This window comes from Octopus bimaculoides, chromosome 23 (genome assembly GCF_046866305.1).
Source record: "Octopus bimaculoides isolate indiv1 chromosome 23, ASM4686630v1, whole genome shotgun sequence".
NCBI classification, from domain to species: Eukaryota; Metazoa; Mollusca; class Cephalopoda; order Octopoda; family Octopodidae; genus Octopus; species Octopus bimaculoides.
Genome location: NC_142950.1, coordinates 25,075,623 through 25,090,130, shown reverse-complemented (window position 1 = coordinate 25,090,130; position 14,508 = coordinate 25,075,623). Strand labels below are relative to the sequence as shown.

The 14,508-nt window shown below is 36.0% G+C and overlaps 1 protein-coding gene across 2 annotated transcripts; it reads left to right on the top strand.

Annotated features, from left to right (window-relative positions):
• The first annotated feature begins 4,263 nt into the window (after nucleotides 1-4,263).
• LOC106877263 (uncharacterized) lies at nucleotides 4,264-13,189 on the top strand. 2 transcript variants are annotated; one of them, XM_089340637.1, is made up of 8 exons: nucleotides 4,264-4,872; nucleotides 5,487-5,644; nucleotides 6,916-7,017; nucleotides 7,973-8,071; nucleotides 9,246-9,344; nucleotides 10,236-10,334; nucleotides 10,765-10,872; nucleotides 12,169-13,189. In XM_089340637.1, the coding sequence occupies exons 2-8, from the start codon at nucleotides 5,543-5,545 to the stop codon at nucleotides 13,138-13,140; spliced, it is 1,581 nt and encodes a 526-aa protein (XP_089196763.1). In that variant the 5' UTR covers nucleotides 4,264-4,872; nucleotides 5,487-5,542; the 3' UTR covers nucleotides 13,141-13,189. The 2 variants fall into 2 exon arrangements, with proteins under 2 accessions (XP_089196763.1, XP_089196764.1); XM_089340638.1 differs by having other exon boundaries at nucleotides 4,495-4,867.
• The last annotated feature ends 1,319 nt before the right edge of the window (nucleotides 13,190-14,508 follow it).

Sequence of the window (14,508 nt, the reverse complement as noted above, 5' to 3'; positions counted from 1 at the left end):
TTTTTCATTCTTTTCAGATCTTTCTTCTCATTCCTTTTCTCGCCCTTCTACGTCTTGTATTTCTCGTCTCCTTTATCTACCCTTTCCGCTCGAATGACGCTTATCGATCTCTTCCAACGTGATCCAGAACGGAAAAATATCGATAGATGTTGTGTGCATCTGCTAAATACTTACACAAACAGGCAACGCCGCTCCCTCAACATGCTAAAAAAAAACAGCTGTCAAATCTCCCTTAAATTATACCCACAACGTCTTAAAAAACACGATATAAAAATGTTATCATGACAGTGATACCTTTGCTTGATCAGAGCTGACCTGGGGTTAAACAACCATTTAGCGTACGCACACATACATACACACACACGCACGCACGTCGGCACACCTTTATATTGGTTTATTTATAATAGTACAAGGTCACATGTTTGTAGTAGAAGATTTAGATGTTTAACTCGATCTCCGTAAATATCTGACACTTATCTACATTCGATGGATGTGGTCCTGAAAGAATCTGAACTTTCAACATTGATGTAGAAACTAAACATTTTAGAGGAAAAAATAGCAGCAGGTGGATTGTCTGTCGGCCTTGGAGCTCTTCTAAAAATTCTACAATTTCTAGCCCATCGAACAATTGATGGCCTCTAGATAATTTTTTGTTACGATTTGTTTAATTTTCGCTGAAATAAGCATTGCCAGAGATAAAAATGATAGGAGTATACACGGAGATGTTGTTATATGATAAAATCTATAATATATAACTTATACAGGAGGATATACGAGGGTATTCTTATAAGACAATAATAATGCTTCTCATAAATGGTGGGACTGAGAATCAAGGAGAAAGATTGGCACGATTAATAAAATATGGTTTTAAACATTGTAAACTGTCCAACACCATGTAAAGAAAAGAATTTTTTGATCACAAAACTCTGAAGAGTGCAGGGTTACATAATTGGACTGTTGGATAACACTCTGTTAAACCCCAAGAGCAAAACCGATCAGTAAGATTGGCAGTAATGGCTATATAATATTGTACACTTTGATATATATATATGTTTTCGCAGCCATAAAGCACTAAGTCTTATAGATGACTCAAGCGCTTTATGGATGCAAAACCATTAGTTTCCCCTATGACTGGCCATATAATTCACTTCCTGTAACTATATTACTGGTCTGAGATTTAGAGTGTGTTTCATTTTCAGATATATGATCAACTGACTATATATATATATATATATATATATATATATATATCGCTCATCTGATCCACCAGTGACCAAACAGGTGCGAAAGAAATTTCTTTGTCAAAAAATGATGGATTGTTTCCCTTCGACTTCAACCATGTCATTTAAGGTTCAAGTGGACAGGAGGCGACCTACATAGGTAGGAATTTCTCCTGTGGTATGTCTTTCCTTCTAGCTGTCATGACCATTATAGATACAGCAAGCCATCAAAGGATGGCTCACAGTCAGAGACAGACGGAAAGAGAGAGATAGCCATAAGACAGCCAGCCAGTAACTTCGCCAGTTAAACAAGCAACACAGGTTCACATATTCAACATGAACAACAATTGCAGTCGCAGAACATAAACAGACACCACTGAATGACCAATTCACACACAGACACAAAACATGTCCGGGTCCGGTTCTACCCTGTCATATCAACACAGTATTTACCCTGTTAATTTCCTTTTGACCAGCTCGAAGTAGTTGGTAATGTGATGCAGTGAAATATTTGGTGTATACAAGTAAATGCAAGTGTTGTCTAAATAAATTATTTAAACTACAATTCGATGTTTTCCCATTGTATTACTTAGATGTCGTCCACATGCCTATTTCATCTGCTACCTCAACACCTTTAGCTACACCTTTCCCACTACACACACACACACACACACACATATATATATATATATATATAGCCATCTAAGAATCCATAAGTCAGAATACTGCACAGACTGCAGTGTAGAGTATATTGCAATAGGTTGTCCACATCTTGTACCTTATATGATGGCTTCTTTTGACCTACAATGCATGTGTGTGTGTGTATAGATAGATAAATAGATAGATAGATAGATAGATAGATAGATAGATAGATAGATAGATAGACAGTTAGACAGACAGATAGATAGATTGATAGATAGATAGATAGATATTGGTAATGGTGGTGCCTTGTATTTTCAGTCAGAGAACTACTAGGTTGCTGGCCCCTTTTGTCACACAAATAGATTTTGGGATCCTACCAAAATGGTGGTAAGAACAAAATATTTGCAACACCAAATCTCTTCAGGTAACTTAGGTTTCATGAGTAGATGCAGTTCATTACCGTGTTTACTTGGCACAAGTATTTTTTTTATTTGCCTTTAATTTAAATTCTCAGACAAGCAAGTAAAAGATATGCTGCAATGAAAAAGACTAGCAACAAAAATAACATCAACAGTAACAGTAAAGGATCAAACCTTAACAAACATTTATTCAAACCAGATATACAACTATCAGGCAGATAATAGCAAAATATTTTGTTTTGAAGTCTCTAAAGCAAACCACCAGAAATATGGATTTGAATGTGTAGGAACATGCTTTGGGCAATTGTTACTTTTGCTCACTTAAATGCTTCTTTTAAACCGTTAAGCTTGCAAAGTATAATCAACTTTTCCCACACCATCTTGCAGATTAAACTGACAGGCGATGGGGTGATACACTTACACAACAGTTCCTCTATCCCTCTCATCAACAGCCTTGTTTCAATATACTAACTCCTGTTGCTATGGCTCCATATTGATATGTTTCCCTTGTTTATATACAACCATTACAGGAAACATGTCACTGTATTGGAGATTATCTCAATTTTCATGGCATAGTCTGAGAGATACCTACGCCACGGCATAGTGCCAGACTATCTATCAAACAGTATTTTCATGAATGGATCTCACCTTAGCAGGTTAAGCTGATTGATATACACAGCAACAGCTTGCATTTCCAAATGGTACTTTGTCTGCAGCAAAGGAAATGAAGTTCTAATATTTGATTTCAAATTTTGACACAAGACCAGCAATTTCAAGGTTGGGATGTCAGTCAATTACATTGGCCCCCCAGTGCTCAACTGATACTTATTTTATCATCCCCGAAAGGATGAAAGGCAAAGTCAACCCCAGCAGAATTTGAACTCAGGATATACAGGACAAAATGCTTAGCAGCATTTTGTCTAGCATGCTAATGATTCTGCCTTCTCTCAGCATTTAAATATTCTTTTCTACTATAGGTTGAAAAGAATATGTGGGAGGATTCTAGTCAATTACATCGACCCCAGTGCTCAACTGGTACTTAATTTATCAACCTCAAAAGGATGAAAGGCAAATTCAACCTCGGTAGAATGCAGCATTTAAATATTAAAACCTCATAGGGCAGCAAGATGGCCAAGTTGTTAGCATGCCAGGCAAAAGCTTAGTAGCATTTTCTCTGTCTTTATATTCTGAGTTCAAATTCCACCAAGGTCAACTTTATCTTTCATCATTTTAGAGTCAATAAAATAAGTACCAGTTGAACACTGGGGTCAATGTAATCAACTTACACACATGTGAGATGTTTGCTAATAAATTTTAATAAAAATTTGAAATTGAAAGAAGCCCATTATATAAATTTGTGTGTGTGTGTGTATTTATGTGTATATGAGTGTGTGTGTGTATGTTTGTGTTTATCTCCTACCACTGCTTGACAACCAGTGTTGGTGTGTTTACATCCTAGTAACTTAATGGTTTGACACGAGACCAATGGAATAAAGTACTAGGCTTAAAAAAATGTCCTGGGATTGATTTGTTTAAACAAAATCCTTCAAAGTTGTGCCCCAGTATATATATATATATATATATATATATATATAAAGAAGACCACTAGGTGGATGGCTAATGTGCTAGAAGATCACATTTTTCTAGCACATTAGCCGTCCACCTAGTGCTCTCCTTTATGTATACATATACAATAATCCTTTGAGATCTCAGATAATTTTTCTGAATCTCCTGATTCTTTCAATGTACTAGTTCCATGGTATTAAATTGATATTAATTAATATCCAATTTTTTACCTTGCTGTTTTAATTTATACACACACACACACACATATATATATATATTTGTTTTGCAAGATTTTTGATGTGAAATCGTGTGTTGAAACAGATGTACTTGGGGATGGTCATATTGCCAGTTTAGCCAATAAAAACACATGCACAGTGCGTGTTTTTATTGGCTAAACTGGCAATATGACCATCCCCAAGTACAACATATATATATATTGACAGTAAGTTGTTTTACACCTATTACACTAATTATTTTTTGCTTTTGAGCTCGGGTCAAACACTATAGTTTAGAGTCCATGGACTGACGATGTGAATGTTCCGAGTCCTCTCCCGGCCCCGCCTTTCACGAGAGCGCAATTTTTTTTTTTTTTTTTTTTTTCATATTCGTTCAGAGCAAGTTCTTTTACATCTATTACATTATTTTTCTTTAGTTTCTTGGCTCCGGTGAGGCGTCTCGGAACATTCGCGATGTGAATGTTCCGAGGCCTCTCCCCGTCCGTTCGCGAGCGCGCGTTTATTTCTTCGTATTCGTTCGCAGCAAGTTGTTTTACACCTATTAGAATATTTTCTTTTTTTCTTTTCCCACCGGGTCAAACGCTTCAGTTTGACCCCTTTCCCCACAGGAAAAAAAGAAAAAGAAAAAAGAGCAGACACCACAGAATTTAAAAGACCCCTCCGCCGGTGAAAAAGGTTACGAGAGAGTGTTGTCATTGAGCGATAGAGAGAAAGGAAATAGAAGGACTAGACCAGAGACTAAAGAGAAATTGGGACCTAGAGGCAACGAGTGGTGTTACTCAGTGTGGGGTGAGTAGCACACTCTTCTTATTTCCATTTTCAGATATCATTCATGTTATCATATCTTTTAATTTGTTATTCACGTGCATTTTCATGTATCATTCATCATATTATAATTTATTTTTATATTTTTAATTGTTATGTGTCCCCACATGTGTTGTAGTATCCCCTCTGTGTACTGCCCAATGTGGAAAATTTTATGAAACAAAGAAGCTTACTTCCTAACCACATGGTTCGGGGTTCAGTCACACTGCGTGGCACCTTGGGCAAGTGTCTTCTGTTATAATCTCGGGCCAACCAAAGCCTTGTGAATGGATTTGGTATACGGAAACTGAAAGAAACCCGTCATATATGTATGTGTTGTGTCCTTGTGTTCATCTCTTGACAACCGGTGCTGGTGTGTTTACGTCCACTAACATCGCGGTTCGGCTAAAAAGATTCATAGAATAAGTTCCAGACTTTACAAACAATAAAAAGGACTGGGGTCGATTCGTTCGACTAAACTTCTTCAAGATAGTGCCCTAACATGGTCGCAGTCTGAAACAAATAAATGATAAAAAATAAAATATATATACATATAATTGTGGAATAACTAACGAAGTATTGGCACATATTTCTTTCAGGGACAGTTTTTCTGTCATCGCCGGTCTCCCCCGGAAGTGTCAAAGAGAATAATAACATGGGTGATGTGGGATCCCTGAAATGGGCTGTTCGTTCCTGTAATCTACACCTTGTTAAACGTCTGGTGAAATGTGGAGTGTCTGTCGACCAAAGACTATGGGTTTGTATATTTATCCCCTTATTGTGTGTCTGTTATCGGTGGAGAATAATTCAACGTGCATTAGTTGACAATTTGCAACAACAACAAAAATATACACAAGTCCAGCCACCACCCGCATCAAATTGAGTCATTGAAGTGGGGGTCGTGGGGCGATGTATGGGGTGGGGAACCCTTTTTGTACCAGGAGTGATTTGCAAATAGATAAAGATTTGTAAGTCACAACTGTGCCGAGAAAAAAAAAAGGAAGTGAATCGGCATTGCTACACATATGTACCCCAGTGACTTTATTGTCTCCTAACTCCCAGAAAAATGGATATTTTTTAATGAAAATTTTACAAATACGCTTCAGATGGTGTAGATTCTTATTATACCTGAATATGTGGTGGAAAACTTTTTCCGAGGGTGGGGGTGAGGAATTTCGGAAAGTTCACACAAGACCGCTTTCTTTACTCATAACTTTAAAAAGAAATGGCTAATTTTTTTTATGAAGTTTTCTATAAATACCTTTCAGAGTGTGTAGATTACAATTAGTTTGGAATTTAATATGAAAAAAAAAAAAAATGGTAGGCTCATATACTGATACATGTACTCTTACCAATGACATATCTACAAAATGAAACTTGAAATTTCGAAAAATATTCTACCTGTATTATGCTCAAACTGGCCAGATTTGGCCTCTCACACCTACCCTATAATGTAATTCTAAAAGCATACCAATCACATCATTGAAATCTCAAAGCTAAGAGATAAGACAAGATCGAATGAAAACAATGTGAATAAATAGGTATTAAAATTTAGAGAGTAATTTGAAAACTAAAGAGTTAATGGATAATATAGGTAACTATATTCATCGTCATCATCATTTAACGTCCGTTTTTCATGTTGGACAGTTTGACAGGAGCTGGATATAATATATTTATGTGTGTAAAAAAAAAAAAAAAGTGAGATGATCACAGCATGATTGTCTTTGGTTATATTAGTCTGTCGAATCAAATGTACAAGGGTGTTTTTACAGGATCGCTAAATATAGCTGCCAAATCTCTCTCAGATCATATCCTACATCTTTTATAAGAGAAAGGACACATAAGATAATGTAGTCTTAGATATACTATGTCTACATAAAAGATGGAATAGTCACAGTTAAAATACCTTCGATCTTAAGTGTGTGTGATCAACTTTGACCTAAAACCATATGACAACTTAACAATTTTCATCTTTCCAGTATGGTGGAACATTGCTCTGTAATTGCTCTTTGTAATTTTCTTCTTTAGTATGGCACAACATTGCTCCAGGAGGCAGTTACTCAGGCACATGTCGAAATGGCACGTATTTTGGTCCAGTATGGTAAAGCAGATCTCGATGCACAAAACGATGTAAGTCAAATATTTTCCCAATTCTCTTTTATTGGTTCCAACCAGTTGACATGGTTTAACTATAATCCACCTCTGAATACGAAGTTGCTAAAACTTTAAATAACTATTAAATAAACTAGCAAATCTACCCATCTATGATGGAGGCATAAAATGAAGGAGGAAAGTCATAACAGCTGTATGTATTGAGAAATGTGTAAATGGACTTGATAGATTACTGGGTGATGTCTTAGAGAAATCATGTTATTGTTGGTGATGCAGCTATATGACGTGTTTGCAAAGCTGATTTATTAATACAAAACTCAATATCCAATAAATAACCCTACTTTTTCACATTTTTTTCACTAAAAACCTTCCTGATTACCTCCTTCGTAATCCTGAAAAACATCGTGACCATTGGTCCAGCCATTTGACTGTGAAAAAGGAACAGACAGACAGGCATAATGCCCATTATTGTAAGATGTCTGATAAAGAAGACTGTTGTAGACTAAATAGTCATTGGCACTCCATTGATTACAACAATGAGTGTTTCAGTTGATCTGATCAACAGAAGTTCGTGAGGCCGCTCATGAAATTAACTTGCATGTAGCTGAGCACTCCACAGACACACATGTCCTTAATGGAGTTTACAGGGAGATTCAGCTTGACACAGAATGTGATAAGGCTGGCTCTTTAAAATAAAGGTACAACTCATATTTGCTAGCTGAGGGACTGGAGTAACATGAAATAAAGTGTCTTGCTCAAGAACATAATGCACCACCAGTAATCAAACTCACAACCTTATGATCACAAGTCCAATACTCTAACCACTAAGCCACGCACCCTCACAGTTTGAAAATTTGAATAAATATCTGACTTTTAATATTTTGGGCTGAGCCCTTTTTTGGAGAAAAACATGAAATAGTTTTCAGTAGCATTAAATAAATAAATCTATGAACTTATTTATATTTTACTTCAGGATGGAAAAACTGCCCTTCATATAGCTTCGCGGGCTGGTCAAGAAGCCCTTGTGGATCTTCTTTTAGAAGCAGGAGCTAAAGTTAATATACAGTGCCTTGTGAGTATCTGAAGTCTTATAATAATGTGTAACACAATTTTTGTCCTTGGGTAGCAACTGTCATTTCCTATTTGCTAACCCTTAGAAAGTATGAAAAATGGCCAATATTTCCTTCAAACTTTGGTTTTGTTATATTTATTCAAACCCCAAAGAATCCCTCTCAACACATGGCTGTGATGCTCCCCCACCACTGCTCATGATCAGAGATGCACATATTGTCAACCACTAAGGGACATGCTCAAGTGCTTAAGGTCAAGCAACTGACAAGCAAATCTGTGGTTTTGAGCAGAATATTTGCTATAACGATATTTCTGCTTCAGTAACTCAGCACTGAATCTGTCTGAAATGTAATGGATAATATAGGTCAGTTTCAAAATATTGATGTCCAGGTAACAAAAGCAAAGTTTGAAGGGAATAGCAGTTATTTCTTTTGATTTCTAGACAGAAGCAAATAGGAAATAACACTTACTGACCAAAATTTTTTTAAAAATTAATATTTTGTTACACAGTGTAATCTATCATTATCTTTGTCATCATCATTGTTGTTGTTCTTATTCTTGATCTAAACATCACCATCATGGACCAAGTGATAGCACCTCTAAATTAGTGGTTCTCAACCAGGATCCATATGGCTCTTGGGGGTCCATATAAGATTTTCTCGTTAAAATTTATGTGCAATAAAATAGTTATATTTCTACAATTCACAGAATATTTAAAGATTTTTTTAATACAATTTCTAATAATATTTAATCATAAAAATATAATAGGAGTTTTTGGATATCAAATGGCTTGGAGTGTCCGTCTCCTTGAGTAAAATAGAGGTCAAAGGGGTCCATAGGCCAAAAAAAATGGTTGAGAATCACTGCTCTAAGAGGTTGTTTGACCTGCTAGAAATAACAGCTAAACCCTGTCATCATGAAAACAGAAGGAGACAGATTATGTAGACCTAGGGTTAGGGTTACCTATGTGTACTGGGGTTGATCTAATCGACTGGCCCCCTCCCCAAAAATTTCGGGCCTTGTGCCTAGAGTAGAAAAGAATATTTATCCCCGGGGATAAATGTTACCTTAACAACTCAATCTCCATGTGTCATGTTTGAAAATTTGATTTTATCCAAGGTTTGTTATTTTTAAAGATTTAATGATTAACAAATTATTTTCTGTGTCTGTTGCAGGACGAGACAACTTCTCTACATTTAGCAATGTGGAAAAGCAAAGCAAATGTTGTTGAGAAACTGATTGCTGCAGGAGCCAACCTCAATCTCCGAGATCAGGTGAGAGAGAATAACACCATCAGTCATCATCATCATCATCATCATTAACATTGAGCTAACATGGGAAACTTCATGTAGTCACTGAAGCTGCTAGAAATAGCAGCCAAATTTCCCTCAAATCATCTACTTTCTATAAAATGGGCTTTGTATATTTGTACCCCAGCGTCACTTTGAGGGCATGTGCTGCTCTCTCACTCAATAATGATGATAATCTTTTCTACTGTAGGCACAAGACCTGAAATTTTGAGGTGGGGTGGGGGGGCTAGTCGATTACATCAATCCAAGTGCATAACTAGTACTTAATTTATTGACTATGAAAGGACAAAAGGCAAAGTTGACCTCGGTGGAATTTGAATTCACAACGTAGTGACAGACGAAATACCACTAAGCATTTTGTCCAGCATGCTAACGATTCTGCCAGCACACTACCTTTGCCTTAATAATAATAAGAAGAATAAGAATAAGGAGAGCTTGATGCAATTGTAATAGATTGTTTATTTAACGGTTTGAACAATATTTTGACAGCTCATCTATTTTTTTCAAGTTCAAACTTTAAAATAAAAACGGCTGCATAAACACAGAAATTGAAAAATATAAACGAGGAAATGCAGCATTCCTATTTTGATAGAATAACATCGTCAGTTTCAATTTTGTAACTGGAAAAAGAAAGAAAGAAGAAGAAGTATATTTAATCAAACAGTTTTGTGTAAATGTGATGAAATTCACCTGTCATTTTATTCATTCTTCCAGGGTGTGATGTTAGCAATTCACAAATATATTTGTCCTCATGCATTTTGAGGACTGAAAGTGTAGTAGATTCAGAATATTTTCTGAGAATGTGTACTTTCTGGTGTTTTACATGTCTTTTATACATTTTTTTTCATTTTGCAGGATGAATGGGCACCTTTGCACTGGGGCGTTGAAAATGGTAATTTTGAATTGGTGAGATTGTTGATAAATAATGGTGCCAAGACCAATGTAGTTAGTAAGGTAGGGTAGGATTTCTTTTGTTGCTGGTTCTTTGTATTTCTACCCCATTATCATCATCATGTTTGTTAATCCTTTCATAAACTTTAAGGGTTCACTATGTGAAAGTTTAAATCTAGTTTTCCTAGTATTGAGCACATGAAAAAGAAATCTCTCCCTAAATAGGAAGTAAGTGTGTGTTTTATCTTTTACTTGTTACAGTTATTAGACTGTAGCCATTCTGGGACACCACCTTGAAGAATTTTTAGTCAATTCTATCAACCTTAATACTTATTATTTTAAACCCCTGGTACTAATTCTATCAGCCTCTTTTGAGACCTAGGTTGGGAAGCAAACTTCTGACCACACAGCCTCACTTGTATGTGTATACGCATTGTATACACATACATATACATTTCTGTATTATACGCATACGTTTCAATTATATTTTCAGGCCCTGATGACCCCTTTGACATTGTCTGTGGTAAAAAGACATTTGTCAATCACAAAATATCTTCTGATAATGGGAGCTGGATTGGATATTATTGAAAACTCAGAAAAGGTAAAAATCAAAAAAAAAATTTTTTTTTTAAACTTGTGGTATATTAGCCTGGGTGGGGGTAGCGTTTCCCCTCTAGATCTTGTCTTTTACATGACGTATGTGGTTGTCAAGTTTAGATTTTCAGAACATGTATTTAATAAAGCATATTTCCAATATCACAAATTTTTGTGCTGTGGGGAGAGCCATTTGGAATGTCTCAAGTGAAACACAAATGCATTTCTTTTATAAACTTTCCTACTAATACTGATCCTCAGTAGTTTCTCATTCATAAGATATTTTTCAATTTTATTATTATTATTAAGGTCACTGCCTGGAATTGAACTCGGAATCTTGGGGTTATTAACCACGCTCTTAACCCTAAGATTCCGAGTTCAGTTCCAGGCAGTGACCTGAATAATAATAACATTGAAAAATACCTTAGGAATGAGAATCCAGGTTTTAAATTTCCCCAAGACACCTGATGAAGGCTGGAGGGTATATCAGCCAAAACGTTGTGTTAACAACAAACAAGATGAGGACAAATATCCGTCAAATGTAAATAATGTACACAATTCTTTTGTTAAAAAATGTATTTTAGTGACAGGGACAGTATTAATACTGAGCAGTAATATTTGTCTCCACTTAAAAGTAGATGTTCTGTTAGAACAAACTATACCATGATAGTTACCAGGAAAGAAACTTTCATCTTGGGATTTGATGCAAAATAGTCTTGGTTATGTTGCTAACAAGGATTTTAGCAAGGAAATAAATCCCTGCTATCTCCTGTACCAAGTCCTTCCCAGGAAGGTTGAAATTACATGATCTGGTGGTCTCAGTGCTGAAGATGGTGGGGATTTATCTTCCTGCTTGTGATATAAACAAGCATGTATCTACCATAGTATAGTTTGTTCTTGCAGAACATCCACGTTTAAGTGGGGTTAAATATAACAATTCTTTTGGTACAATCCCACCTTATTCTGTCACCTTCCTATGACACAAAGCAACCAATTTCAAAGCAATTGTATCTTAATTAAAACTTTATTTCACATGCAACAGAGAGTCACTGATGAAGTCAAAGGATGTGTAATGAAAGAACTTTGACTGACATATAAACTCAAATTAATGATAGTTATTTTACTAAATCCCTCCAAATTAATTATTATTTTCAAAATTGATTTAACTTTGTTGAATATTTCATTGAAAATATTGTCATGAAAGAAACAACACCATTTTTTAAAATTTCTACTAAAATTAAATTCTCCATTTGTCTTTATTGATGTTTTCTTTGTTTTTTTATATTATTTTTTCGCACACCAGAAACCTGTCAGTTTTTCATCGTTGCTGTTGGAACCAAACCTTTTGAAGGAACACAACACTGAAGTCTTACAACTTGTAGACATAATGATGGAAAATGGTTGCGATCTCTGGTTGGAAAGGAAAACATTGCTTTCCAAACAGCCAGCAGCCAGTTCTCTTGCCGAACAGCTCCATCGTATTTTAGTGTCTAAACTATCCACTCCACCAACTCTTCAAGAGATCTGCCGCTTTTTTTTAAGACAGCATTTACATCACCATTATCAAAAACCACCGAAGCATATTCAAAAGGAACAGCAGCACTGCCACCATAAACTATATATTGACAAAATCATAGCTCTTGAAGTACCTAAACACCTTGAAGACTTCATACTGACACGATCAGAGAGGATACAAATTGCATGCAAAGCCAAAAAACCACCTAAAACCCCTCCTCCCATGCCGCCACCACCATCAGATTCAACAAAAATAAAAACAAATAAAACATCAAAACCACAGAATAATTCTGTGAAACCTAAATCAGGTAATATTATTAATTTAAAGAAAAATGGTGCCACTTTCTCATCGGGGAAAGAAATGGCTAAATTAGAAGAAACTCATAAAAGCCAGGGTAAGTCTGCAAAATGGAAAAATTCCAAGTGGAATTCTTACCCCAACCAAAATGTTGTCCCTCCCCAACCAGTAAGAAACCCCCACTGTAGAACTCCTTTATTGAATGATCCAGTCCCTAGAAACCCTGTTTCTCAACCTTTACTTTCCAAACCTATGTATCCTGGGACAAGACAAAATAAATTTTCCAACAGGAATCCAGCCATGGCGATGAGAGACATGCCAAATCCAGCTTTTGTTCCAGTTCCCCAGCAAAGAGTACGACGACTGATCAGATTTTCTGCCGACAGTATTTTAGAGTGTCACCTACCGGAACCTAACGTGACTCAGAAAAAAAGGTCTTGGCGTTCAAATAAACAGTTTTAATTTATTCAAATGTGAAAATGAAAAGAAACACAGTAAAGGAATATTGCAATGTTGTTGTTGATGTTATTATTTAAGGCAGCAAGCTGGTAGAATGCTTAGGGACATTTTGCCTGTCTTTACATTGAGCTCAAATTCCACTGAGGTCAACTTTGCCGTTCATACTTTCAGGGTCGATAAATTAAGTACCAGTGGAACACTGGGGTCGATTCAATCACCTCCTCTCCTCCACCAAAATTTCAGGCCTTGTGCCTATAGTAGAAAGGATTATTATTATGACTAAGGTAGCAAGCAGGCAGAATTGTTAGCACGCCAGACAAAATGCTTAGCGGCATTTCATCCATCTTTATGTTCTGAGTTCAAATTCAATACAAAGTTATTGATCTGATCAACAGAATTGGCTGCTTGTGAAATTAGTGAGTAAGCGGTTGAGCACTCCACAGACAGGTACACTCTTAATGTGGTTCTCAAGGAGATTTAGTATGACAAGGCTGCTCTTTGAAATACAGATACAACTAATTTTTTGTCAGCTGAGTGTACTGGAGCAATGTGTAATAAAGTGTCTTGCTCAAGGACACAAAGTGCTGTCGAGTATCTAACTCACGACCATATGATTGTGAACCGAATGCCCTAACCACAACCACTAAGCCATGCTTAGGTCCACATACTCTTAGATATAAATATCTTGTAGTAAACTTCAGTCCTGTCTGAGTGGCAGAAATGTAGACAAAGCCTGTCCTTTGAAACAAAAGATTTGAATTAAATCCAAGAGAAAGTGTGTCTGAAGAAGAGCTTTCAAAGATAAGCATGCTTGTGATTATGTGTGTGTGTGTGTGTGTGTGTGTGTGTGTGCACGCATAAAACTGGATGATTTTTGTTGGTCATGGAATCCCTGCAGCATGGGCAACACAATATCAATTGGCACTGTATGTGACTGGTACTCTGGGCTGATATTTCACTCGGCCAGTTGATACACTGGCAAAGCATCTTATATACAGTCAGCCAATTTTTATACAAAAAAACCCAGTAATTTTACACAATCACCACACACACATGCACAAACAAAATCTTGCCATTCAGTTCCTGCTGACAATTTGTTTCCTGAATGTAGGAAACTCAGTTAAAATACAGAAAGAAAATAAAGAAAACTGTTTAAAATGGCAGTTTTATTGATTAAAAACAAAATTTGAAGAACAAAATGTTATATAAAAAAACAACAAAAAAAAAAACTAAATTGTGAAAATTTTTTTTACAGAGTTTGGAGAGAATCAATTCATGGAAAAACAATTGCTTGGAATCAAAATGGTGCCATTTCATTTAAGAATTTATTATCGTTGCGGGGAGGGAAGTGTGTATGTGTTTTCTTTGTAA

Bases quoted from the DNA above. Each gene is read 5' to 3' on its own strand.
- LOC106877263 (XM_089340637.1), top strand. From the start codon at position 5,543: ATGGGTGATGTGGGATCCCTGAAATGGGCTGTTCGTTCCTGTAATCTA. The intron at 7,018-7,972 runs GTAAGTCAAATA...ATTTTACTTCAG, and splicing joins ATCTCGATGCACAAAACGAT to GATGGAAAAACTGCCCTTCA. The intron at 10,335-10,764 runs GTAGGGTAGGAT...TTATATTTTCAG, and splicing joins AGACCAATGTAGTTAGTAAG to GCCCTGATGACCCCTTTGAC.